Genomic DNA, 25,149 nt, shown 5'->3' with positions numbered 1-25,149 from the left:
TTAGTGTTTATTTTCTGTGCAATCATAAGAGCAACTGGTCTGGAGCTGGAAACATTCTCACAAACTTTTTGACATCTTTCCTCATCCGTTGGTCCTGCCTCTGTAACAGCGTTGTGGAAATCTTCATTTTTTACACCATAAAAATAGTGTGTGCTCACTGGTGAATATGTAGTGAGTCATGCTGCATTTTATGTCAAGGCTATTTTAAATTAGGACAAATCATGTCACAGGTGTACCATTTACACTGGTTATACCAGTTATACTGCCCATCCTGCACTTTTCATTGTGAAAATGACCTCAGCATTGTGTTTGCTGTTCAGTCTTTTTCAACACATTGCCTCACATTTCTATCTTTGTAAAGCCAGACTGCATCTTTCAAACTTGGTTTTCACGACAGGATTTAAGTCTTGGAAATTGCGAAATGACAAAAGATTGAATTAGGTAAGTGCTTTGACAACACATTCTGCTGCCTTATGAAACCTCTGTATGATCAGAAACTGATTGTTGCAGATAATTGAGGAGAAGGTGGTCATTTCCAGAGTAGCCACCATGCTGGACAATAGAGAGCAAAGACCAGTGAAAATTTGCCACGTGCGCATTTGACAGCGCAAAAGAGCCAAACCAAAATGAGTGAAGACAAGTTGTGGGCTGGCTTTTGACATCTCTTCAAGAGAGAAAATTAAAGTCTGTTGAATCACCAAATTCACACGGTGGATTTGTGTTTATGTTTTGTTGATTTACTCATTAATCATTCTCTGATGCTGCTGTCCTTTGTGCAGCAATCCAAGGCAAGCTCTAATACGTCTGGATGCATTAAAGAATACACATTTTTAAACATAGTCTCAGAAGACTTTTCATATTTGTTACATTTGATAATGAATTGTCACAGCATTTGAATTTGCATTGACTAAACTTTGATTTGAGTTTTGATCTGCAGCTTTTGCTCCACTAAAACTTTTTATCCATCCAAGGAATTTTATCTCTTCTATTAACTCACTGATGTTTCAGGATCGTGGACGACCATATAAAGAGTCTTAGAATCAAACAAAACAAACTTTTTCAAGCGCTTGAGACATACGAAGAAAGAAACAAATAAACCTCAGGATTGAGTCATGTCTCGCCGAAGAAGCCGCAGCGCATCGCCAGGGCGGTTTTCACGCTCCTGCAGCAGTAACGATCCCAGAGATTTGGAGAGGAGGATTTTTGTTGGGAATTTGCCGACCTCCGACATGGAAAAGAAGGATTTGGAAGACATGTTCAACCCATACGGAAAGATAGTGGGTCAGTAAGCGCAACATAAACAATAAGTTGTCAGTTCAATTTATCATATTAATCAATCAGGTTGTCCCTGAATGTCACAATGGTTAGAGTCATTTTTGAAAGTAATGGTCAAAGTGCATATAGAAGTCTAATAAAATTAACTTATTTTGAGTCCTGAAATGAAAGCTTGTATTCGTAATTCGTAAAGATATTCCTACTAAATATTTTTGGATGAATTGGTAGGTATCCAAAATGTTATTAAACCGTTTGTATCCCTTAAAATCTTCCTCTTTCAGGCGTATCCCTGTTTCGCGGGTTTGGATTTGTACAATTTGAGTGCATTGAGGAAGCCGAAGCAGCAAAGGCGGCCCAAAAGGGTCGAATATATAAAGATTATAAAATAGGTAAGCCTTAACTGCAGTGGGGTGTAGAGTGGCTGGCTAAAGAGGATAGGCTTTTATTTATGTACAGTGACAACATGCATAACATGCATAATTCACACAAGTAAATGAATTAAGCATATGAAGGTTACTGAATTTTTGTGCAATAACAATGATTTTTATTTATAGATATGGTTTCAACAGTGTCGAAAATGTTGCAAATATAGGACTCAAGGATTAATATTTAACCACACCAATATTTGTCAATGAATAACTTTTAGAAAGCTAGACTTGCCCTCAGGTATTTAGTTTTGTATACATACAGGTCTAGAAAAAAACACACAAATGGTCACTCAATTGGTAGAATAAGCTGCATCGAGTAAATGTAAATGTAACCTAACGGTTCTCCACAATTGATCTTAAAAAGTGTAGGTTAAGATAACTCATTGCAATATTAATTTGTCTCTTTGACATTTCTACTTCAATCCTTTGTTTTAGACATGTTGCATTATTAGCATATAATGCAAATGAAGCTGTGCAACATTCAATTCTGGCAAAGCCGGACTCTTCGGTTTTATCTAATTTGCTACACCGTCTCGGCATTTTCTTCAACATGGATTTAAATGTGCCACTATAGTAGTTAGGGGAATTTCTGAAGTTGAAAATCTAGTGTTTACCCAATTTTGACGGGAAAACATTTTTTTCTTGTTCATCTTGAACTTGAATTTGACAGATTTGGCAACTCAATTTGCTGCATTTTGACCTCGTCCAGTTTGGATTTTTAAGCTCGGAATAATGGAGCTCATTTTCATTTGGATCGTGGAAGTGTTGGCGTGGCCACTCCATTCTGCGTGAACACATAAGCTGATTGACATGTCACTGTTTTGTTCAACGTTTGGATTGATTTATTTTCAGATGTAAATATGGCAGTGGAGCGACGACAAGCTAAACCTCAAATCCAGCAGAGCCCTCCACGAAGGTAAAGTAACGCGAAATAGGTGTGAAGAACTACCATCGCCTCTGAGGGGCTGGTAAAAAACAAAAGCGTATTTAACTTGTTCCTCAACAGTCATTTCCACCAGTGGTGGACTTCGCTTGGCGGAAGCTGCTGTACCATTAAATGGATTTGTGAAGGCTTATGGAACAGTCAATATTTCATCCTAAATTCAAATTTCCAGATCTGTTGAAATAAAGAAAAGAGCCATGTGAATGGTATTTTAAGTGTCTTTGTCTCAAGGTTCATGCCTTATTATGGCTTGCCATCATTGGTGTTTCCGTGATTTGGTCTTGGACTATAACATGAAACTCTTTGGTGGAAGTAGATGTAATGTAAGCATGAAATGCCCTGCCCTACATCCATTAAACACCACAATGTTAAAACATGACACTTAACTGATTAGGGGTGTAGATTGATACTACATTTAGTCTGAGGAACAACTGGCTTAAAGCCCTAACACATGAATCGAAAAACATTTTGATGGAGGCAAGCTGCACTGAGAAATTAAAAGATACCCTGTGGAATTTTGTAAATGCGTGTTTTCATTTTCTGTTATTCATCTAAACGTGTGTGTGAATTTCCCTCCTCCTAAAACATTTGCAGAGACAATTTTTGGAAAAATTTGAATCATACATTTTTAACATTCCTTGCTTGCTAGCAGTCATCTTCCTCATTTGTTGGTGCTATACTGCATTTGTGAAACTATGGGTAGCACACAAGCACAACTATACCAACACAAGGATGACTCACTCTTAAAAGCATTGCTGTGAATTAGCTGTAAGAGGGATCAATTTTGTGGTAGACTGTTATAAAACATGACCTTTTCAATTGATAACATTTCTTTTGAGCCTCACTGTTGATGCGTTATTCAAAACCAATTTCATTTTGCACCAAGACCACAAATGGATAAATGTAGATGCTTGCTAGTCCAAACAACCAAAATCATACAATGAAGATAACAATGTAATTGAAAATTGTACAAGTTTTGGAAAAAACAGAATGCCAAGAGATCCCGACTGAAGTAAAACTATTGTCATACAACATCTGAAGCTGCTAAGAATAGCTATCATCTTTAGATTCTGCTATATAGCAGAGAACTGTGGGACAAAGTTCTTCAGTTAAGGAGGCCCTGTTTATCCTATCCTAAAGTGCACTGATCTGACTGAATATTTTAACATTTAACAGATAGCATAAACTGCTCTTAAAATGGATAACACTTGGATACACTTAGTTTAATTGACATATTTAGGAGTCAAAACGATTTTCGAATTGCTTAAAACATTAACACATCCCAATTTGTGGACCAATTCATATGCAGAAACAGTTGTAGTTCTGTTCAATATAAAACATTTTCCTTTTTGGGAAAACCTCCAAGGTGAGAAATGCGTTGTTTTATTTTAGCATTTTTGTGACCTCAGATTTATAGTATGCACATATGACCCTCAAATCATCTTAAGCAAATTGAGATAAATGCGCGAAATAAACAACCTTGTACAAAGAAGCCAAACAACCAAGTACCCGTGTATTTGGAAGGCAGGATTTATGGTCAGTGATCCTCAAATTGTAAACACACTGATGTTATTCCGTACGTGGACCACTGGACATTTTCTAACGATCGATGTTGAAAGATCACGTATTGGAACTTGGACTCCTGGATTCAATTTGTTGCAGCATCTGTTGGGCTCATTCCCTGTGCGAACATTATAGCTGCTTTCTGTTACTTCGGTCGTGCATTTAAATTTATTCCATCGTTTTACATCTAATAAATGCAGAGTAATTTATATTTAAAATACCATCTATAGGCCTGTCCTTGCCAATTGTGGACAGAAGTCACTGTAACACACTGTACTATTTCATAGGCAGCCTGAATGCTAACCTTCCTTGCACTAATTGATAACTTTTTTCTCAGGGCCCCGTACAGCAGTTATGGGGACACCAAAGAGGCCCGGCCTCGGTCCCGTTCACCCGTGTATGGGCGTGATGGGGGGCGCGATGGGCGTGATGGACGTGAGCCCCGGGACAGTCGTGATGGGAGGGCCCCAAGTAGAGAGCCTAGGCCAGGTAGCCACTCTCGTGATCCTGATTACCGTTACCGTAGCTCAGAGAACAGAGACAAGGACCTCCGAAGTGACCCACGGGATTCTGCATACAGGTGACTTCTAAATCTCAGGCCATAAGCTTCTGCCTCTGAATAGACAAACTCTGGAGTTAAGTGATTATGTTTTTGTTTGAACCTGAAATGTTTCCATACAGCAGAGAAGACTATGACCGATTGTACCGCAGTGGAAGTGGTGCTGATGATTATTACCGGAGGAAGGATGAAACCTACAGGGACCCGTTCAGAGATCCATGGAATGGACGACGTGAACCAGAAGCTTTGTGTAGGGATGATTTTTATTGTTCATAACATTATGATTACTGGCTTGGTTGTGGAGATGTGGGTCTTTAAAGCCTTTTTCACATATGAACACTGGACAATGTCCGGTCATGATTCACTGTCTGTACAACCTGTACAAACATTCCAACCTGCCTTAGCCTGTCCTATATGTCTATTGCGTCCACATCCTGTGACAGAGCTCCCCAGAATTGGAAATAGTTAAGGGCTGGGTGGTTAACATTTTGGTCATCTCCATGTACCATGGCACCAAGTGGTGGTTCAGGGCTACCAACACGTGTCTCCCCCTGTACCAGGGGCTTGATATGTTGGATGACCAGAAACACTGCCTGAAGTTCAAGAAGGTTAATGTGTCTGTTTTCTCCTGAAGGCCACGCACCATTAATCACTCCTCATAGGCAGGTGCCCTCCAACCCCAGCAGGGACACATCTGTCACCACTGAGGTGTCAGAGGTCAATTGACTTAGAGGAAATCCTGATGACAGATACTGTGGACTATACCAGTATCGCATGTCGCCCTGCACTGATGGGGAGGATGGCCACTAGGTCACGCTTTTGCCTCTTTGCATCTAAGTCAGGGATATCCAAACTATTCCATAAAGGGCCATGTTCTTTCAGGTTTTCATTCCAACCAAGCAGGAGCACACCAGGCTTAACTCATTTTGTCAACTAATCTCAGTCCTCGGACAGTTGATTGGTTGAATTGTGATCCTAATTGGTTAGAATAAAAACCTGCAGGTACATGGCTGCAGTTTGGACATGTCTGATCTAAGTATAGATCTAAGTGGAGACTTAGATCTGGCTACTGATCACATTTGATAGAGTCCATTAGAGGCGGACGCTTGTGTGGGATAGAACACACAATTATTTCCAAGTTGAACATTTTTTAAAGGACATTTTAAGAGTTAATGAAAGTGCAAGTGCATGACATTTATGTTCCAATAATCCTTTAAATAGTAAAACATTTGCATAAAATGATGCTGACATTAGACGCTGTGATTCCCTCCTAACAGCAGATGAACGTGCCCGACCAGAAGAGCGTCGACGCAATGAGTTGTATCGACAGTACTATGAAGAACTCCAGCGGCGCTACGACTCTGACCGTCCTGTTGACTGCTCTGTGATCGTCGTCAACAAGACGCAGAAGTATGTCCACTCTCTATTCTTTAAGAGAGAAGTATGTCCACTCTCTATTCTTTAAGAGAAAGACAGAACTTAAATCAACAGTGTCTTTGTAAATCATTTCATATTGCTCCTGTGTTTCTCTCTGTGTCTGCTTACCTTTGCTTAAAAAAAACCAGTAGGGAGTATGCTGAGACAGTCGGGCGGAAAGTCCGTGATTTGGGAATGGTGGTGGACCTGATCTTCCTCAACACAGAAGTGTCACTAACCCAGGCACTGGAAGATGTTGGCCGAGCACGCACTCCGTTTGCTATCATAATTACCCAGCAGCACCAGGTTCACCGATCCTGTACGGTCAACATCTTGTTCGGCACACCTCAAGGTAATGCAAGACAACGATATACATCCATGGGTTGGACATTTGTTGGATCTTAATCTTACTTTAAAATTGGTAACCCCAAAAGTAATCAGTACAGCATGAGAACTATCTTTGTTTTGATCACTGCCGTAGAACATCGAAACATGCCAATGCAGGATGCCATGATGCTAGTTGCCCACAACTATGACACCTACAAAGTTGAAAACCGTGAAAAAGAACGTGAGGAGATTGCCAGGAAGGCTGCCAAGATGGCGGATGATGTGTTACTCCGGGAGCCCGACAGAGAGAGCCACCCAGTTTCTGTGCTCACTGCCATCACACTGCTGTCTGAAAACAGGTATCTTGTTTAAACATTTTGTAAACAACTTCTTGAATTAACTAGTAAAAATTAAAGCTGTGGAGAATTTAAATTGTAATGTAATATTCTGTAATACCTCATTCACAGTTTGCATATTTGCCAGATGAGATTTCAGTTGATCAGTCCTCTCTTGCCTAGTTTTATAAAACTGCTCTTGGAATAATCTTTTTTTGTGTGGTCGCCGGGTAGATTTGTAACTCCAGAGGAGCTGGACAGTCTTGTTGCATACCTGAAGGATAAAAGAGCACGGCTGTTAAGAAGCACTGCAGACCCTCATGCAGGTAAGAAGTCTTTATTTGGAAAAGTATCATTAATATTTTAAAGTTGATAATAATCAAATTATTGGTGAACTTCTATGGTTTTCTACGTTGAATGCAGTGTTGTCGTCCACAAAGTATCACATTTTTAACTTATCACCCTACAGCTTCAGTCCATGCTGCACCTTCTGCAGCATCACATCATGACATCCCACTCTCGGCTGCAGGACTTCCTCCATCCCACTCTACTCGCACACCGTCACAGTCCAGCCACCTTAGCATATCAGCTGGTCCAAGCGCCTCAGCTAACCCCAGCAACCAACAGGAGCTGCAGGCTAAGATCCTCAGCCTGTTCAACAGCGGCTCTGGAGTGTCAGGAGCTGCTGGAGGTCCACTCTCTGCTGCCGCCTCACAGTCTCAGATCTACGGTTCCCTTGGCCCATCTTCCTCCCAGAGCCAAACCCGTCCACCCATGCCAGGCCCTCCTTCAGCTGGATCCCAGGGTTATGGCCAATCAGGCCGCATTCCAGTCGCACCAGGTGGTTCAAGGCCTCCCAGCGTTGCTTCAGGTATCAATTTTGACAACCCGAGCGTCCAGAAAGCTCTGGACACTCTCATTCAGAGTGGACCGTCTCTCAACCACCTGGTGGGCAGTGGGACCTCTCAACCTCCACCACCCAGGTCGGCACCCAGCATGGGCCAGGTCCCACCCATGTCTATGTATCCCCGACATTATTGACGAGTTGTAGTGAATGACTCACCTTTCCCTCTGATACAAGTAGACACCACATCAATTTTCTGTGCAGTGAATTTACCAGCTGTGTATAGGTAGTCTCTAGGGAGCTTTTGTAAAAGCTTTTAATCTCTTTTTAAATTTTATTTTGGATATTGATTAATTGGTTAAACTGGCCTGCATTTTCAATTGTTATGAGCCAGAATATTATTGTTCAGTCTTCTTATTTGTGAGTGAATCTATGAGGAAATGTTGCATGTGTACATTGTTTTGGTGCAAATTGAATTCCTTAGTTCTTTTCCAACCATGATCTGTTGTGTCGTTTAGTTTTGCAGTGTTTTGTTTTTTAAAATTTGGAACATTTTAATTTTCAAAACAAGACATGATTAAAAACTCCAGACACAATTGCTGTAATGAAGTAGTATTGGTTTATTGCATTTTGTGCTGACAAATCTATAAAATGGGAAGCTATAGAGATACAAGCATTTGAAATGTAAGATAAAACTACTTTTTCCTCTTTTAATGTACCATAAAACACAATAGAGAATAATATGTTTTTTTTTTTTTTAATTTTAGAATAAAATAAAACACCTTTACAGTAACTATTTGATTTACTTACTTAAGTACACCCATCCCAGCTTTGCCAACAACAATACTGGGAAATATTGTTTTTTAAGTTGACCATCTTGTGTCCCCAAGCAGAACCGGTACTAGAGTTTGATATTCTTTTATCATTTTCAGAATTATACAGCAATTACATTTCAAATGCAGAGCTCAGCTGGGTGGCAGAGGCCATGGATATTTAGGCAGGTGTGAGGAAGAAGGTTTCTGGCAAGGCTCAGCTCACAGCTTGAGTGACAAGAACCATACATTTAAGTTTGGGAAGGAAAAAAAACATGATGCATGCTAACAAGTCCAAGTGAAATGCTCAAATGAATAGGTGTAAACAAAATCAGCAGGTAGGTCTCAGGATTATTGCAGTTTATAACTTCAGCAAGGTGATGGGAATTGATCATATTTTATAGTCTGAGCTGGCAGACCACATCTGGCTGTAATACACTCGTGTACCACCAGAGATCACTGTGGGTCCGTACATAGAAGGCTGGCTCTAGTTGGATGATTTGGGATGAACACTTGAGATCTTTATGGTTTGTAAGACCTGGTGACATTCAGATGAAATAAGTGACTGCTGATACCTCCAGTGGTTTATAAAAAATACACTAGGGCAACCTACCAGTAGATACACTGGTAGGTGTATCTAGGGCCTAGATACTAACAAAGAGAGAAAGACACTTCAAATGAATTACATGAAACTTATTAGGGAAATGTTGCAGATGAGGTCAGGTAATGTGAGCTACAGGATAATTTTCAAAAAAAATTGTGGAAAACATACGAATTAATAGGATAATTTAATGTAAGTGTAGTAACCAGAAATAATCCAGTAGATGGCAGTAATGCGCCTAAAAGCTATTTACCAGCCGCCATCAAACAACAGAAGAAGAGCAGCTTTTTTGAGAAGACAGTCAGTACCTCGAGACTGAAAATAGATCAAATACACATTGAAGGTGAGTGAAACATCATCCTGCCTTTAGCATAACAATATTGCCGGTTTGCAGCTGGCTACCTAACAGATAACCTAGTTTAATTGTAAAATAGCAGGAACCTAAACCAACATGAAGTAGCTGATAGCTAACCCAGCTACTCGTAAATCCTAACCCCATAAATGGTACGCACACGCCGGATTAGATATTTTAAGTTCCGTGTTGTCAATATCTAGCTACGGTTTATAAAGAGGGACATTGAGGTTATTTTTTGAGCTCATAGGTGTTTTTAGTGTGTTTCACCGCATTTGCAGCAGAGCATTGTGGATACTATATTTAAACACCAGACGCTATCATACAGGTTAAATGAGGCCAGCAGCTGCTATGTGTAATAAACAAGCCACAATCATGCCTGTAGTTCATACTAACTATTAAAAGTCCTTTCATAAATGCACTTAAAACATAAGTGATGGGACCACACTCAGCTCCCTTCTGTGCAAAAGTTTTATTTGACACTAATATAAACCTTCAGCAATCTAAATTAAGATAAGATATACTTTAATGTCCCGTCAGGGAAATTTGTCTTGGGCATGAAGTGCGTCAGTTTATACATACGTTATACATTAGACATAAATACAGTGGGGAGAACAAGTATTTTCCCCACTTTCAAAGCATGTAGAAGTCTGTAATTTTTTATCATAGGTACTCTCCAACTATGAGTGACGGAATCTAAAACAAAAATCCAGAAAATCACATTGTATGATTTTTAAGTAATTAATTTGCATGACAAGTATTTGAGACATCAAAAAAACAGAACTTAATATTTGGTACAGAAACCTTTGTTTGCAGTTAGAGATCAGATGTTTCCTGTACTTCTTGACCAGGTTTGCACACACTGCAGCAGGGATTTTGGCCCACTCCTCCATACAGATCTTCTCCAGATCTGTCAGGTTTTGGCGCTGTCGCTGGGCAATACGGACTTTCAGCTACCTTCAAAGATTTTCTATTGGGTTCAAGTCTGGAGACTGGCTAGGCCACTCCAGGACCTTGAGATGCTTCTTATGGAGCCACTCCTTAGTTGCCCTGGCTGTGTGTTTCGGGCTCGTTGTCATGCTGGAAGACCCAGCCACGACCCATCTTCAATGCTCTTACTGAGGGAAGGAGGTTGTTGGCTAAGATCTCGCGATACATGGCCCCAGCCATCCTCCCCTCAATAGGGTGCAGTCTTCCTGTCCCCTTTGCAGAAAAACATCCCCAAAGAATGAGGTTTCCACCTCCATGCTTCACGGTTGGGATGGTGTTCTTGGGGGTGTACTCATCCTTCTTCCTCCAAACACAGCGAGTGGAGTTTAGACCAAAAAGCTCTATTTTTGTCTCAGACCACATGACCTTCTCCCATTCCTCCTCTGGATCATCCAGATGGTCATTGGCAAACTTCAGACAGGCCTGGACATGCGCTGGTTTGAGCAGGGGGACCTTGCGTGCGCTGCAGGATTTTAATCCATGACGGCGTAGTGTGTTACTAATGGTTTTCTTTGAGACTGTGGACCCAGCTCTCTTCAGGTCATTGACCAGGTCTTGCCGTGTAGTTCTGGTCTGATCCCTCACCTTCCTCATGATCATTGATGCCCCATGAGGTGAGATCTTGCATGGAGCCCCAGACCGAGGGAGATTGACCGTCATCTTGAACTTCTTCCATTTTCTAATAATTGCGCCAGCAGTTGTTGCCTTCTCACCAAGGTGCTTGCCTATTGTCCTGTAGCCCATCCCAGCCTTGTGCAGGTCTACAATTTTATCCCTGATGTCCTTACACAGCTCTCTGGTCTTGGCCATTGTGGAGAGGTTGGAGTCTGTTTGATTGAGTGTGTGGACAGGTGTCTTTTATACAGGTAACAAGTTCAAACAGGTGCAGTTAATACAGGTAATGAGTGGAGGACAGGAGGGCTTCTTAAAGAAAAACTAACAGGGCTGTGAGAGCCGGAATTCTTATTGGTTGGTAGGTGATCAAATACTTATGTCATGCAATAAAATGCAAATTCATTATTTGAAAATCATACAATGTGATTTTCTGGATTTTTGTTTTAGATTCCGTGTCTACATGCTTTGTAAGTGGGAAAACCTGCAAAATCGGCAGTTTATCAAATACTTGTTCTCCCCACTGTACATATATAAACAAGAACCACGAATAAATTAAATACAGCAGCAGATACAGTGATCATACAACAGTACCCAAGGATAATAAAGTGTAAGTAGTAAAAAGATAAAAAGCAGACAGTAAATAATTAAAATTAAATGAACAACAAAAAAAAATTTAAAGAATTGACTAAAAGCAGGAGATCCATCCCTGGTAAGTGTTAACTACTACAAGGCTACTTTTTATTCAGTAGCAAGATAGAGGCGGGCACGCCCGCCGATAGGGGGGGACAAACGGGTCTGTTGTCCCGGGCCCAGGGTAGGGGGGGCCCAGAACTGGGCCCACATTAAATTATGGAATAATTTTTCAAAATAGGCCTATCTGTGGAAAAGATGTGTAATATTTGAGTTACATAAAAGCTTTTAATTGTTTTCTTCCTAATCACTCTTGAAATAGTGGTCAAGAACTACCCCACCCCCAACACAAAAATGGTTTGGCCACTGATCAAAATTTGATGTTGTCATTTGAAGTTCAGTACGCTAAAAATGTCCGGTCAGCCCAAGTCCGGTGCTCAGAAAAGTAAAGAAAAGATAAGAGGAAAATAGAGGCCTTAGAGATTTTCTAAACAAATATTTTAAAAAAAGGTGGTGACGGTGAAGCTGGAACTAGTAAAGTCAACGTAGAGCAAGGTAAGAAACAGCGCAGCCAACGTTTACCGGCAGCCTTGTAACGTAACCTAACAGGTCAGCTCTAATGTTAACGTCCATTAGCTTGTATAAAAGCCTGACACACAACACGTTATCTTTGACAGAAACAGTTGAGTTTGGTAGCTCCGTCAGAGAGGAGAGAGATCCAGCTACAGTCAGGTGACCGAGAGAGTGATGCGGGAGAGCTGCCCCGCGCAGAGTGTCTGAGCAGGATGGATCAGAGACTGATCAGACATTTAATTTCAGCAACTTTGGTAGAAAGAGATTGGCAGATTCGAACTACAGCGATCAATAGCTCACAAACGAAAAATTGTTAAAACATAAAAAATGTCTCTTTCCTATCGTAGTAAGGTAGACTATTGACTACAAACTCATTTTCGCCAAAACGAGTCGTCCTCCAGGCTGCAGGAAATACATTGCTCTCTATGCACTGCGGGCGGAGAGGCGAGCGCTTAGGGACCGTTTACAAATTGCAGTACCAAAGCAAAAAATATTCAATATCTCCACTTTTATTCACTGTAGTCTCACCAAATTCACTCCACACATCAACGGTCACCTGATAATCACACTACAACAGTTATTTCATAAAAAATATTTTTTGCATATTTTTGGGGAATTTTATTGTGAAAAATCTTCAATATCGTCAATATTATACACTGTATACTCACCAAAATCATGCTACACAACAAGGGTCACCTGATAATCATACTACAACAGTTATTTCAGAAAAAAACTTTTTGCATATTTTTGGGGAATTTTATTGTGAAAAATCATCAATAGCGTTAATATTATACACTTTATACTCACCAAAATCATGCTACACAACAATGGTGACCTGATAATCATACTACAACAGTTATTTCATTAAAAAAATAAATCTTTTTTCATATTTTTGGGGAATCTTATTTTGAAAAATCGTCAATAGCGTTAATATTATACACTGTATACTCACCAAAATCATGCTACACAACAATGGTCACCTGATAATCATACTACAACAGTGATTTCAGGGGAAAAAAAAGTTTGCATATTTTTGGGTAATTTTATTGTGAAAAATCGTCAATAGCGTTAATATTATGCACTGTAGGATGACCAAAATCATGATACACAACAAGGGTCACCTGATAATCATACTACAACAGTCATTTCAGAAAAAAAACTTTTTGCATATTTTAGGGGTATTTTATTGTGAAAAATCGTCAATAGCGTTAATATTATACACTGTAGGATGACCAAAATCATGATACACAACAAGGGTCACCTGATAATCATACTACAACAGTCATTTAAAAAAATATATATATTTTTGCATATTTTTGGGGAATTTTATTGTGAAAAATCATCAATAGCGTTAATATTAAACACTGTATACTCACCAAAATCATGCTACACAACAATGGTCACCTGATAATCATACTACAACAGTTATTTAAGAAAAAAAAAATTGCATATTTTTGGGGAATTTTATTTTGAAATATCGTCAATAGCGTTAATATTATACACTGTAGGATGACCAAAATCATGATACACAACAAGGGTCACCTGATAATCATACTACAACAGTCATTTCAGAAAAAACATTTTTTTTGCATATTTTTGGGGAATTTTATTATGAAAAATCGTCAATAGTGTTAATATTATACACTGTATACTCACCAAAATCATGCTACACAACAATGGTCAGCTGATAATCATACTACAACAGTCATTTCATTAAAAAAATAAATCTTTTTTCATATTTTTCGGGAATATTATTGTGAAAAATCGTCAATAGCGTTAATATTATACACTGTATACTCACCAAAATCATGATACACAACAAGGGTCACCTGATAATCATACTACAACAGTCATTTCAGAAAAAACATTTTTTTTGCATATTTTTGGGGAATTTTATTATGAAAAATCGTCAATAGTGTTAATATTATACACTGTATACTCACCAAAATCATGCTACACAACAATGGTCAGCTGATAATCATACTACAACAGTCATTTCATTAAAAAAATAAATCTTTTTTCATATTTTTCGGGAATATTATTGTGAAAAATCGTCAATAGCGTTAATATTATACACTGTATACTCACCAAAATCATGATACACAACAAGGGTCACCTGATAATCATACTACAACAGTGATTTCAGGGGGACAAAAAGTTTGCATATTTTTGGGGAATTTTATTGTGAAAAATCATCAATAGCGTTAATATTATACACTGTAGGATGACCAAAATCATGATACACAACAAGGGTCACCTGATAATCATACTACAACAGTGATTTCAGGGGGAAAAAAAGTTTGTATATTTTTGGGGAATCTTATTTTGAAATATCGTCAATAGCGTTAATATTATACACTGTATACTCACCAAAATCATGCTACACAACAATGGTCACCTGATAATCATACTACAACAGTCATTTCAGGGGGACAAAAAGTTTGCATATTTTTGGGGAATTTTATTGTGAAAAATCATCAATAGCGTTAATATTATACACTGTAGGATGACCAAAATTATGATACACAACAAGGGTCACCTGATAATCATACTACAACAGTCATTTCAGAAAAAAAACTTTTTGCATATTTTTGGGGAATTTTATTGTGAAAAATCATCAATAGCGTTAATATTATACACTTTATACTCACCAAAATCATGATACACAACAAGGGTCACCTGATAATCATACTACAACAGTGATTTCAGGGGGAAAAAAAGTTTGTATATTTTTGGGGAATATTATTTTGAAATATCGTCAATAGCGTTAATATTATACACTGTAGGATGACCAAAATTATGATACACAACAAGGGTCACCTGATAATCATACTATAACAGTCATTTCAGAAAAAAAACTTTTTGCATATTTTTGGGGAATTTCATTGTGAAAAATCGTCAATAGCGTTAATATTATACACTGTAGGATGACCAAAATCATGATACACAACAATGGTCACCTGATAATCATACTACAACAGTCATTTCAGAAAAAAAAATCTTTTTGCATATTTTTAGGGAATTGTATTGTGAAAAATCATCAATAGCGTTAATATTATACACTGTATACTCACCAAAATCATGCTACACAACAATGGTCACCTGATAATCATACTACAACAGTCATTTCAGAAAAAAAATCTTTTTGCATATTTTTAGGGAATTGTATTGTGAAAAATCGTCAATAGCGTTAATATTATACACTGTATACTCACCAAAATCATGCTACACAACAATGGTCACCTGATAATCATACTACAACAGTCATTTCATTAAAAAAAATATTTTTGCATATTTTTGGGGAATTTTATTGTGAAAAATCGTCAATAGCGTTAATATTATACACTTTATACTCACCAAAATCATGCTACACAACAATGGTCACCTGATAATCATACTACAACAGTCATTTCATTAAAAAAATAAATCTTTTTGCATATTTTTGGGGAATATTATTGTGAAAAATCGTCAATAGCGTTAATATTATACACGTAGGATGACCAAAATCATGATACACAACAAGGGTCACCTGATAATCATACTACAACAGTCATTTCAGAAAAAATTTTTTTGCATATTTTTGGGGAATTTTATTGTGAAAAATCGTCAATAGCGTTAATATTATACACTTTATACTCACCAAAATCATGCTACACAACAAGGGTCACCTGATAATATAATAATACAAAATAACTGTTGTAGTATGATTATCAGGTGACCATTGTTGTGTAGCATGATTTTGGTGAGTATACAGTGTATAATATTAACGCTATTGACGATTTTTCACAATAAAATTCCCCAAAAATATGCAAAAAGATTTTTTTTTCTGAAATAACTGTTGTAGTTTGATTATCAGGTGACCCTTGTTGTGTGGAGTGAATATAGTGAAGACTACTGTGTATAATATTGAAGCTATTGAAGGGAAATCAATGGAACGACAGCACATGACAGTGATGATATTGAAGTATTATACACAAGCACATTTTGTAAAAATAACTGTTGTAGTGTGATTATCAGGTGACCGTTGGTGTTTGGAGTGAATTTGGTGAGACTACAGTGAATAAAAGTGGAGATATTGAATATTTTTCGCTTTAGTACTGCACTTTGTAGACGGTCCCTAAGCGCTCGCCTCTCCGCCCGCAACGCATAGAGAGCAATATATTTCCTGCAGCCTGGAGGACGACTCGTTTTGGCGAAAATGAGTTTGTAGTCAATAGTCTACTTATTGACCAAAATTGTAGTTTGTAAATTGAGTAGTTAAACTACAAAAAATGACCCAAAAAGTAGTTGAAATACTTGACGCAGCACAACATATGAATGTAGTTTAACTACAAGCAAGTTACAGCAAACTGTAGTTAAGCTATGTAGTTCAACTACATGTAGTTTAAGTCTAACCAACACTGCCTCTCCTCTGCTCTTCCTACTCCTACTCTATCAGACTCGGTCATTTTAGTGGGCCATAGTGCAGGATCGCTGAAATACTTGGGTAATGTTAGAAAGAGATTGGCAGATTCGAACTTCAGCTATCAATAGCTCACAAACGAAACATTGTTAAAACATAAAAAATGTCTCTTTCCTATCGTAGTAAGATGGCATGTGCTCTAACCACTCGACCACCTGCACATGAAATATTTTTTATAAAAAAAAGACCTATATAATATAAATGTTATTTTAAATAAAAAAATTTAAAAAAAGGCATGAATCACGTCATGACATGCCAACATTGTTGTTCAAGACACACCGATCTAGAATATGTCTGCCTCTTTGGGTTTTTTATTAGATTTTTTGTAGACTGATTTACATTTCTGATTTACATGTGGGTATTGGGGTAGGATTTTCATTTTCTCTTTATATTACCCAACATGTCTATGGTGAACCTACAGTATGTTGACCAACATGTCAGCTTTTTTTCTTTAAAAAAATAAAACTGAGTTGAGAGGCATATTTCTGCTGGCATGTGAATTTTTTGTAGGCTATTATATTTAGTTTCATATAGACCACATGTTGATTTATTTAACGCTGGGTTAAATGAGTATAATGAGTATAAGTAGTTGCTAAAGCTACTTTTTTTAGCTGTAGTTTTACAAACTACATTTCTCCAGGGGTAGTTTGTTCAAACTACTGTCAGGCTGAACTACATGTAGTTTTACAAGGTATGCTTGCAAAGTAGCTTCCCCAACACTGAGGTAGGAGAGGAAGAGCAGAGGAGAGAAGAGGAGAGGAAGAGCAAGGGAAAATGAGAAATCCGGGTGCGTGGGGGCCCATCTAAGATTATCACTTCCCGGGCCCAGGCAAGACTGTCAGCTGGCCTGGAGGCGGGGATAAAATAAAGTTTGAAGCGGTTGCCTTTACATCGGATGGATCTAAACAACTCGTATTCTGAAAATAAAAAGTGAGAGGGGTCATCCAGGATTCTACCTGCCTGTTTGACAACACTGCTTTCATACAGGGACTGCAGAGGCCGAATTTGGTTTGTCCCCATCACTTTGAAAGCATTTTTTTGTAATGTTCAGTAGTCTGGTCTTATTCTGAACGGTAAGAGAACCAAACTAGACAGCCATACCATATCTTATGATGCTTTCTAGCACCGCCTGATAGAAAGTTAGCATTATTTCTTTTCGGACAGTGTTAGTGTTTTAAGTGCCAGACTCTCTTTTTTCACTGCAGCTCACCAGGGAAACACTAAGTGGGGATTTCATACTAATAAGACTGTAAAACAGTATAAATGTTGCAGATATCCACTTGACACACAGCACAGACTGCTGAAGCCTCATATAAGCTATAATTATTATTATAATTATTGTGGATTTTTGCCTACATCACTTACAGCCAATTCATGTTCTCCAGACTTACTGTGTTGATATATAAACATAAAGTAATAAAGGATTATTGATTAACCTGTAATTTATTTTCTCAGCTAATCTTTTTGTATATAAAATGTCAGAAAAGTGTAAAAAGTGATGGTTATAATTTTCCAGTCGAAAGGTGATGTTTTCAAATGTCTTGTTTTGACCAACAGTCAAAAACACAGGAATAATATTAAGTTTACTATCATGTATGACACAAAAAGCACAAAATTCTCACATTATTTAATTATCAGTAATCAATAGTTAGCCATACATTTTCTGCCGATTGACTAATTGTTGCAGCTATGTATCAGTTCTGGGAAATCCTTTATTTAAACTCAGTTTTGGAATTAGTGTATATATATTAAGGCTGCAACTGATAATTATTTCCGTTATTGATCAATCAGTCCTTTGGTCTGTAACATTTCCAAAAACATTAAAACATGTTGATCAATGTTTCCCAAAGCTCAAGGTGATGCCCTCAAATGTCTATTGTGATGGTCACATCACTCCACAACCCAAAATTATTACGTTTTCTTTACTATTTCCTCAATGATTACTCAAAATGTTTAAATCGATTACTCGACTAATCGTTGCAGCTCAGGTGTATATAAAAATGTTAGGCTTAGGGTTCAATTTTATTTTATGATGAATACCATAGATATTTATCACTACTGTATCCTGTCAGTCTTACACTTATTTTTCTCCACCTTTCCAGACTCGTTGTAAATAAAGTGGACAAAGAATCCAGGGCATCCAGGTTCAAGTTAAGGTATGTGTGGGTCTGCTCCTAACAACATTATGTAAATTATCTTTAATCATAAATGTAATGTGACAATGTGACATTTTTTCCCAAGTTCGTGGTTTTAATTTGTCAGGACTAAAAAGCTCTATATGTTCTCCTTTGTTGAAAATCTATGCCTTACAAAAACATTAGGTTACCCTGATGATACTTTTGAAGACTTTCAGAGCGTTGGTTTGTTGGAAGCCAAAAGAAGCCTTTGAATTTTGTAATTTCAAGGGGACGATAAGCTCATAATTTAATTTCAGCCAATGTGATTTTCATGAAGAAATTTTCATTTTACCATTTGGAAGGAAGAGGACTATTTGAACAAAGGCTGCACTTGAGATTTTTGGATATTTTGTGCTAATTTACCCTGCCTTTAGTAAATTTAAAGTAATTTACTTCACAGTAGTTGTGGAGGTGCTGTTTCAAAAAAAGCTTATCACACTACTCAGTTGATGCTGCTTCTATCTCTGTGGATCTGTCCCTTCAGCTCCACTCCTCACAGCAGCTGCAGCACAACTTCTGGATTTTATTTGCGCCATAAAGCATCTTTCAACACTTTGAACGGGCATAATGTCTTAGCCACTAACTCAGGCAAGGGTGTGTGCATTTTAGTGTTTATTTTCCGTGCAATCATAAGAGCTACTTGTCCAGAGCTCGAAACTTTCTCAAGAATTTCTAATGACATCTTTACTCATCAGCGTTTCCACAGCCGCGTTTTCTTCACTCACCATTTCTTCGTGTGGAAACTTTAATTTCCTAAACCGTAAAAATAAAGTTTGTGCTCACTGGTGAATATGGTCATGGTGCATTTTATGCCAAATCATGTCATGGGTGTACCATTTACACTGGTTGTTCCAGTTATACTGCCCATCCTGCACTTTTCATTGTGAAAACGACCTCAGCATTGTGTTGGCCGTTCAGTCTTTTTCAACACATTGCCTCACATATTTATCTTTATAAAGCCAGACTGCATCTCTCAAGCTTGGTTTTCCTTAGACAATTTAAGTCTGGGAAACATGAAATGACAATAGATTGTGCCAAACCAAAAAAGTGGAATTCTTCAAAGTAGGGAAGTGCTTTGATAACACATTTTGCTGCCTTATGAAAGCTCTGGATGCAGTAAAAAGTTTAAATAGATGTTATCAGAAACTGATTTTTAGGGGTTAGTTGAGCAGAAGGTGGTAATTTCCAGAGCAGCCACCATGCTGGACAATAGAGAGCAAAACTAGCGAAAATCCACCAGATTTGACAGCACAAAAGAGTCTAGCCACAATGAGTGAAGACATGCTACATTTGATAATGAATTGTCACAGCATTTGAATTTGCATTGACTAAACTTTGATTTTGCTCCACTAAAACTTTTTATTCATCCAAGGAATTTTATCTCTTCTATTAACTCACTGATGTTTCAGGATCTTGGACGACCATTTAAAGACTCTTAGAAGCAAACAAAACAAAACTTTTTCAAGCATTTGAGACGTACGAAGAAAGAAATCAGGATCGAGTCATGTCTCGCCGAAGAAGCCGCAGCGCATCGCCAGGGCGGTTTTCACGCTCCTGCAGCAGTAACGATCCCAGAGATTTGGAGAGGAGGATTTTTGTTGGGAATTTGCCGACCTCTGACATGGAAAAGAAGGATTTGGAAGACATGTTCAACCCATACGGAAAGATAGTCGGTCAGTAAACGCAACATAAACAATAAGTTGTCATTTGAATTCATCATATTAATCAGGTTGTCCCTGAATGTCACAATGGTTAGAGTCATTTTTGAAAGTAATGGTAAAGGTTGATTTTGAAGTCTAGTAACATTAACTTAACAGCCCAAAAATCCAAGCATGTACTATTAGAAAATGTAGTCCTACTAAATATTTTTGGATGAATTGGTAGGTATCCAAAATGTTATTAAACAGTTTGTACCCCTTAAAATCTTCCTCTTTCAGGCGTATCCATGTTTCGCGGGTTTGGATTTGTACAATTTGAGCGCATTGATGAAGCCGAAGCAGCAAAGGCGGCCCAAAAGGGTCGAATATATAAAGGTTATAAAATAGGTAAGCCTTAACTGCAGTGGGTGTGACTGTCTGAATAGGCTATTATTGATGTACAGCGAGCAACATGCATACAGAACACCAAGTTAATGAATTAAACACATAATAGTTGCTGAATTTAGAAATTTACCTTTTAAAATGTATCTAATACAACCTACAACTCATTAAAATCTTAAGTCTCTCTGACTTTTTTTCTACTTCATCCTTTGTTGTAGACATGTCGCATTATTAGCATACAATGCAAATAAAGCTGTGCAATATTAAATTCTGGCAAAGCTGGAATCTTTCGTTTTGTCTTATTCGCAACACTTTCTTGCCATTTTCTTCGAAAAGTTACGGGAATTTCTGAGGGTAAAAATTGAATTTACACATTCAAGATTTGGTAGTGTTTACCTATGGAAGTGTATTGCTGCCACGCTAGGAAAAAAAAAAGCATCAGTATCACGTAATAACATGAAACTTTTAAGGTTATAACGTGATCATTTATTACATTATAACCTGAATCTCATAGTTGGTCTCAGGCAGAGGTGGACTCTAACCCTAACCCTACACTGGTGTATGGAGAGGGGCACACATCATCATCATTTTCCTCCACCTGTGAGTACATAGAAGTGAGTCTCTATCAATGGTTAAAACATGCTGAGTCCTTTCATCCTCCCTCCAACGTCGCATCAATGAATGATGCTACCTCCAGAGGGTTGGACTCATTCATTCTTCGATATACAGCAGGATGAATGAGTCTCACCCTTTGTATACAGCCCCATGCCTTTTTAAAATCCTTCTAAGTGTAAGCATACTCATCACAATATCATCCAATGCTCAATAACAGCAGAATTGTGCCATGTCTCAACCCAAGCATGAATAAGAACTTGATAAAATTGTGTAAATGAGTCATACACCTGTCTGTTCTCCAAACACCCTTTCCTCACTCAAATATGAGTTTCAAAGTTATAACGAGATACTGATGTCTTTTTCTGGTGTGGCAGCAATATGCTTCCATATTTACCTAATTTTGATGGGGAAGAAATATTTCGTTTCTTGTTCATCTTGAACTTGAATTTGATAAATTTGGCAACTCGATTTGCTGCATTTTGACTTCGTCCAGTTTGGATTTTCAAGCTCGGAATAATGGAGCTCATTTTCATTTGGATCGTGGACATGTTGGCGTGGCCACTCCATTCTGCGTGAACACATAAGCTGATTTACATGTCACTGTTTTGTTCAACGTTTGGATTGATTTATTTTCAGATGTAAATATGGCAGTGGAGCGACGACAAGCTAAACCGCAAACCCAGCAGAGCCCTCCACGAAGGTAAAGTAACGCGAAATAGGTGTGAAGAACTACCATCGCCTCTGAGGGGCTGGTAAAAAACAAAAGCGCATTTAACTTGTTCCTCATTTCCACCAGTGGTGGACTTCGCTTGACGGAAGCTGCTGTACCATTAGATGGATTTTTGAAGGCTTGTGGAACAGTCAATATTTTACCTTAAATTAAAATGTCCAGATCTGTCAAATAAAGAAAAGAGCCATGTGAATGGTATTTAAAGTGTCTTTGTCTCAAGGTTCATGCCTTATTATGGCTTGTCAGCATTGGTGTCTCTGTGATATGGTCTTGGATTTCATTTGTATAACTATAACATGAAACTCTCTGGTGAAAGGAAGTGTAATGTAAGCATATGAAATGGCCTGCCCTACATCTATTAAACTATATGTTAAAACTTGACACTTAATTGATTATTGGTGTAGATTGATCCTGCATTTAGTCTGAGAAACAACTGACCTTTTATTGAATAACATATTTTTATGTAGGCAGGCTCCATTGAAAATTAAACGTACCCGTGGAATTTTGTAAAAACTTGTTTACATTCACTGTTATTCACCAAAATGCGTCGTCTTCCTCCTTTGTTGGTGCAATGCTACATATGTTGACATGCCACTGCCAGCTATCAGTGGAATAATATAAAACCATGGGCAGGACTTGCTTATTGCATCAAATGCACAAGCACAACACAAGGATGACTCCCTCTGTAAAACATTGCTCTATAGTGCTACTAGTGGTCAAAAACTCTGCAAGACATCCAATGTTGGCAAGTAGAGTCGTTTTCGGCAGATTTCAGTTTGATTCTTCCTTTGTTTGTGACACAATGAGCAGCTCTGAGCTGGCCTCTCTTTACAGAATCCAAATCCACATGAGTCTGTACATCCTGTAAAAAACATCCCACACATGAGAAGCTTATTTTAGGTAGACTCGGTTATGGGATAGGCAACAGAAGAGTGCACTAAGCCAGTATTTTAACAAATAAGAGATAGCACAAACTGCCCTTTGATGATCAACACTTGGATACACTTCAGTTAATTCACATATTTAACAATGAAAGTCACAAAAAGATCCTTGAATTGCTTAAAAAATTAACACATCCCAATTTTTTGACAGTTTTAAATGCAGTTGAATTTTATTTTCAACAAAGAACATTTTCCTTCTCAGATACTCTCTAACATGAGACATTTGCGCAAATCTGCGTTTTTTTTGTTTTTTTGTGTGTGTGACCTCAGCACGAAAATATGAATTGAACTGAATTTATGGTCAGTGAACCTCAAATTGACGTTTTTCCGTACGCAGTCCACTGGATATTTTCAAAAGATCGATGCTGAAAGATCACGTATTGGAACGTGGACTCCTGGATTGAATTTGTTGGAGTTATCTGCAAGGCTTGTTATTATAGCTACTTTCCGTTACTCCGGTTGTGCGTTTAAATTTATTCCATCGTTTTACATCTAATAAATGCAGATTCATTTATATTTAAAATACCACCTATAGGCCTGTCCTTGCCAATTGCGGACAGAAGTCACTGTAACACACTGTAGTATTTCATAGGCAACCTAACCTTCCTTGCACTAATTGATAACTTTTCTCTCAGGGCCCCGTACAGCAGTTATGGGGACACCAAAGAGGCCCGACCTCGGTCCCGTTCACCCGTGTATGGGCGTGAAGGAGGGCGCGATGGGCGTGAAGGACGTGAGCCCCGGGGCAGCCGTGATGGGAGGGCCCAAAGTAGAGAGCCTAGGCCCCCAAGTAGAGAGCCTAGGCCAAGTAGCCACTCTCGTGATCCTGATTACCGTTACCGTAGCTCAGACAGCAGAGACAAGGACCTCCGAAGTGACCCACGGAATTCTGCATACAGGTGACTTCTAAATCTCAGGCCATCAGCTTAAGCCTCTGAATAGACAAACTCTGGAGTTAAATAGTCATGTTGAACCTGAAATGTTTCCATACAGCAGAGAAGACTATGACCGATTGTTCCGCAGTGGAAGTGGTGCTGATGACTATTACCGGAGGAAGGAAGAACCCTACAGGGACCCGTTCAGAGATCCATGGAATGGACGACGTGAGCCAGAAGGTATTTGTGTACTACTATAAAGGCTAAGTGTCATTGTTAATTGTGATATTGTGAATTTGCTGGTACTTCAGTTCGTTTTGGATTGAATAGAGTTATTGTGTATGAGTTAATGCGTTGCGTTGCATTGATGGCTTGTAGATAGGTTGTTTCAGATGAGCAGCAGTGAAGGCATGCATGCTCAAGGCTGTGTTTGATTGTTTTTTGCTAAGTGGGGGACATGCTCCATAACATCAGCTCGTACATCGTTAAAACAACAATTAAGATATTAGCGTAAAGGATATGTATTTGACATTAGACTCTTGAATACCCACCCTAACAGCAGACGACAGTGCTCGACCAGCAGAGCGTCGACGCAATGAGTTGTATCGACAGTACTATGAAGAACTGCAGCGGCGCTACGACTCTGACCGTCCTGTTGACTGCTCTGTGATTGTCGTCAACAAGACGCAGAAGTATGTCCACTTTCTATTCTTTAAGAGGAACACAGAACTTAAATCAGCAGTGTCTTTGTAAATCAACCAGTACATGGTATGTTTTCATTTCATATTGCTCCTGTATTTCTCTCTGTGTCTGCTTACCTTTGCTTAAAAAAAACAGTAGGGAGTATGCTGAGACAGTCGGGCGGAAAGTCCGTGATTTGGGAATGGTGGTGGACCTGATCTTCCTCAACACAGAAGTGTCACTAACCCAGGCACTGGAAGATGTTGGCCGAGCACGCACTCCGTTTGCTATCATAATTACCCAGCAGCACCAGGTTCACCGATCCTGTACGGTCAACATCTTGTTCGGCACACCTCAAGGTAATGC

The 25,149-nt window shown here is 38.5% G+C and overlaps 1 protein-coding gene across 1 annotated transcript in view; it reads left to right on the top strand.

Annotated features, from left to right (window-relative positions):
- The first annotated feature begins 436 nt into the window (after positions 1–436).
- Positions 437–25,149, top strand: part of ncoa5 (nuclear receptor coactivator 5) — a 32,611-nt gene continuing 7,898 nt past the window's right edge. Inside the window, exons 1-18 of the mRNA XM_062416262.1 lie at positions 437–1,281; positions 1,557–1,664; positions 2,556–2,619; positions 4,547–4,789; positions 4,891–5,018; positions 6,046–6,178; positions 6,334–6,536; positions 6,666–6,870; positions 7,081–7,172; positions 9,628–9,663; positions 18,845–18,881; positions 20,463–20,575; positions 20,840–20,947; positions 22,193–22,256; positions 23,863–24,126; positions 24,221–24,342; positions 24,662–24,794; positions 24,940–25,142. Coding sequence (XP_062272246.1) covers positions 1,113–1,281; positions 1,557–1,664; positions 2,556–2,619; positions 4,547–4,789; positions 4,891–5,018; positions 6,046–6,178; positions 6,334–6,536; positions 6,666–6,870; positions 7,081–7,172; positions 9,628–9,663; positions 18,845–18,881; positions 20,463–20,575; positions 20,840–20,947; positions 22,193–22,256; positions 23,863–24,126; positions 24,221–24,342; positions 24,662–24,794; positions 24,940–25,142 — 2,425 coding nt within the window. The 5' untranslated portion in view covers positions 437–1,112. The remainder of the gene's footprint in view (positions 1,282–1,556; positions 1,665–2,555; positions 2,620–4,546; positions 4,790–4,890; positions 5,019–6,045; positions 6,179–6,333; positions 6,537–6,665; positions 6,871–7,080; positions 7,173–9,627; positions 9,664–18,844; positions 18,882–20,462; positions 20,576–20,839; positions 20,948–22,192; positions 22,257–23,862; positions 24,127–24,220; positions 24,343–24,661; positions 24,795–24,939; positions 25,143–25,149) is intronic.

This window comes from Scomber scombrus, chromosome 3 (assembly GCF_963691925.1).
Source record: "Scomber scombrus chromosome 3, fScoSco1.1, whole genome shotgun sequence".
NCBI lineage: Eukaryota > Metazoa > Chordata > Actinopteri > Scombriformes > Scombridae > Scomber > Scomber scombrus.
This window is presented reverse-complemented; position numbering and strand designations above follow the sequence as displayed.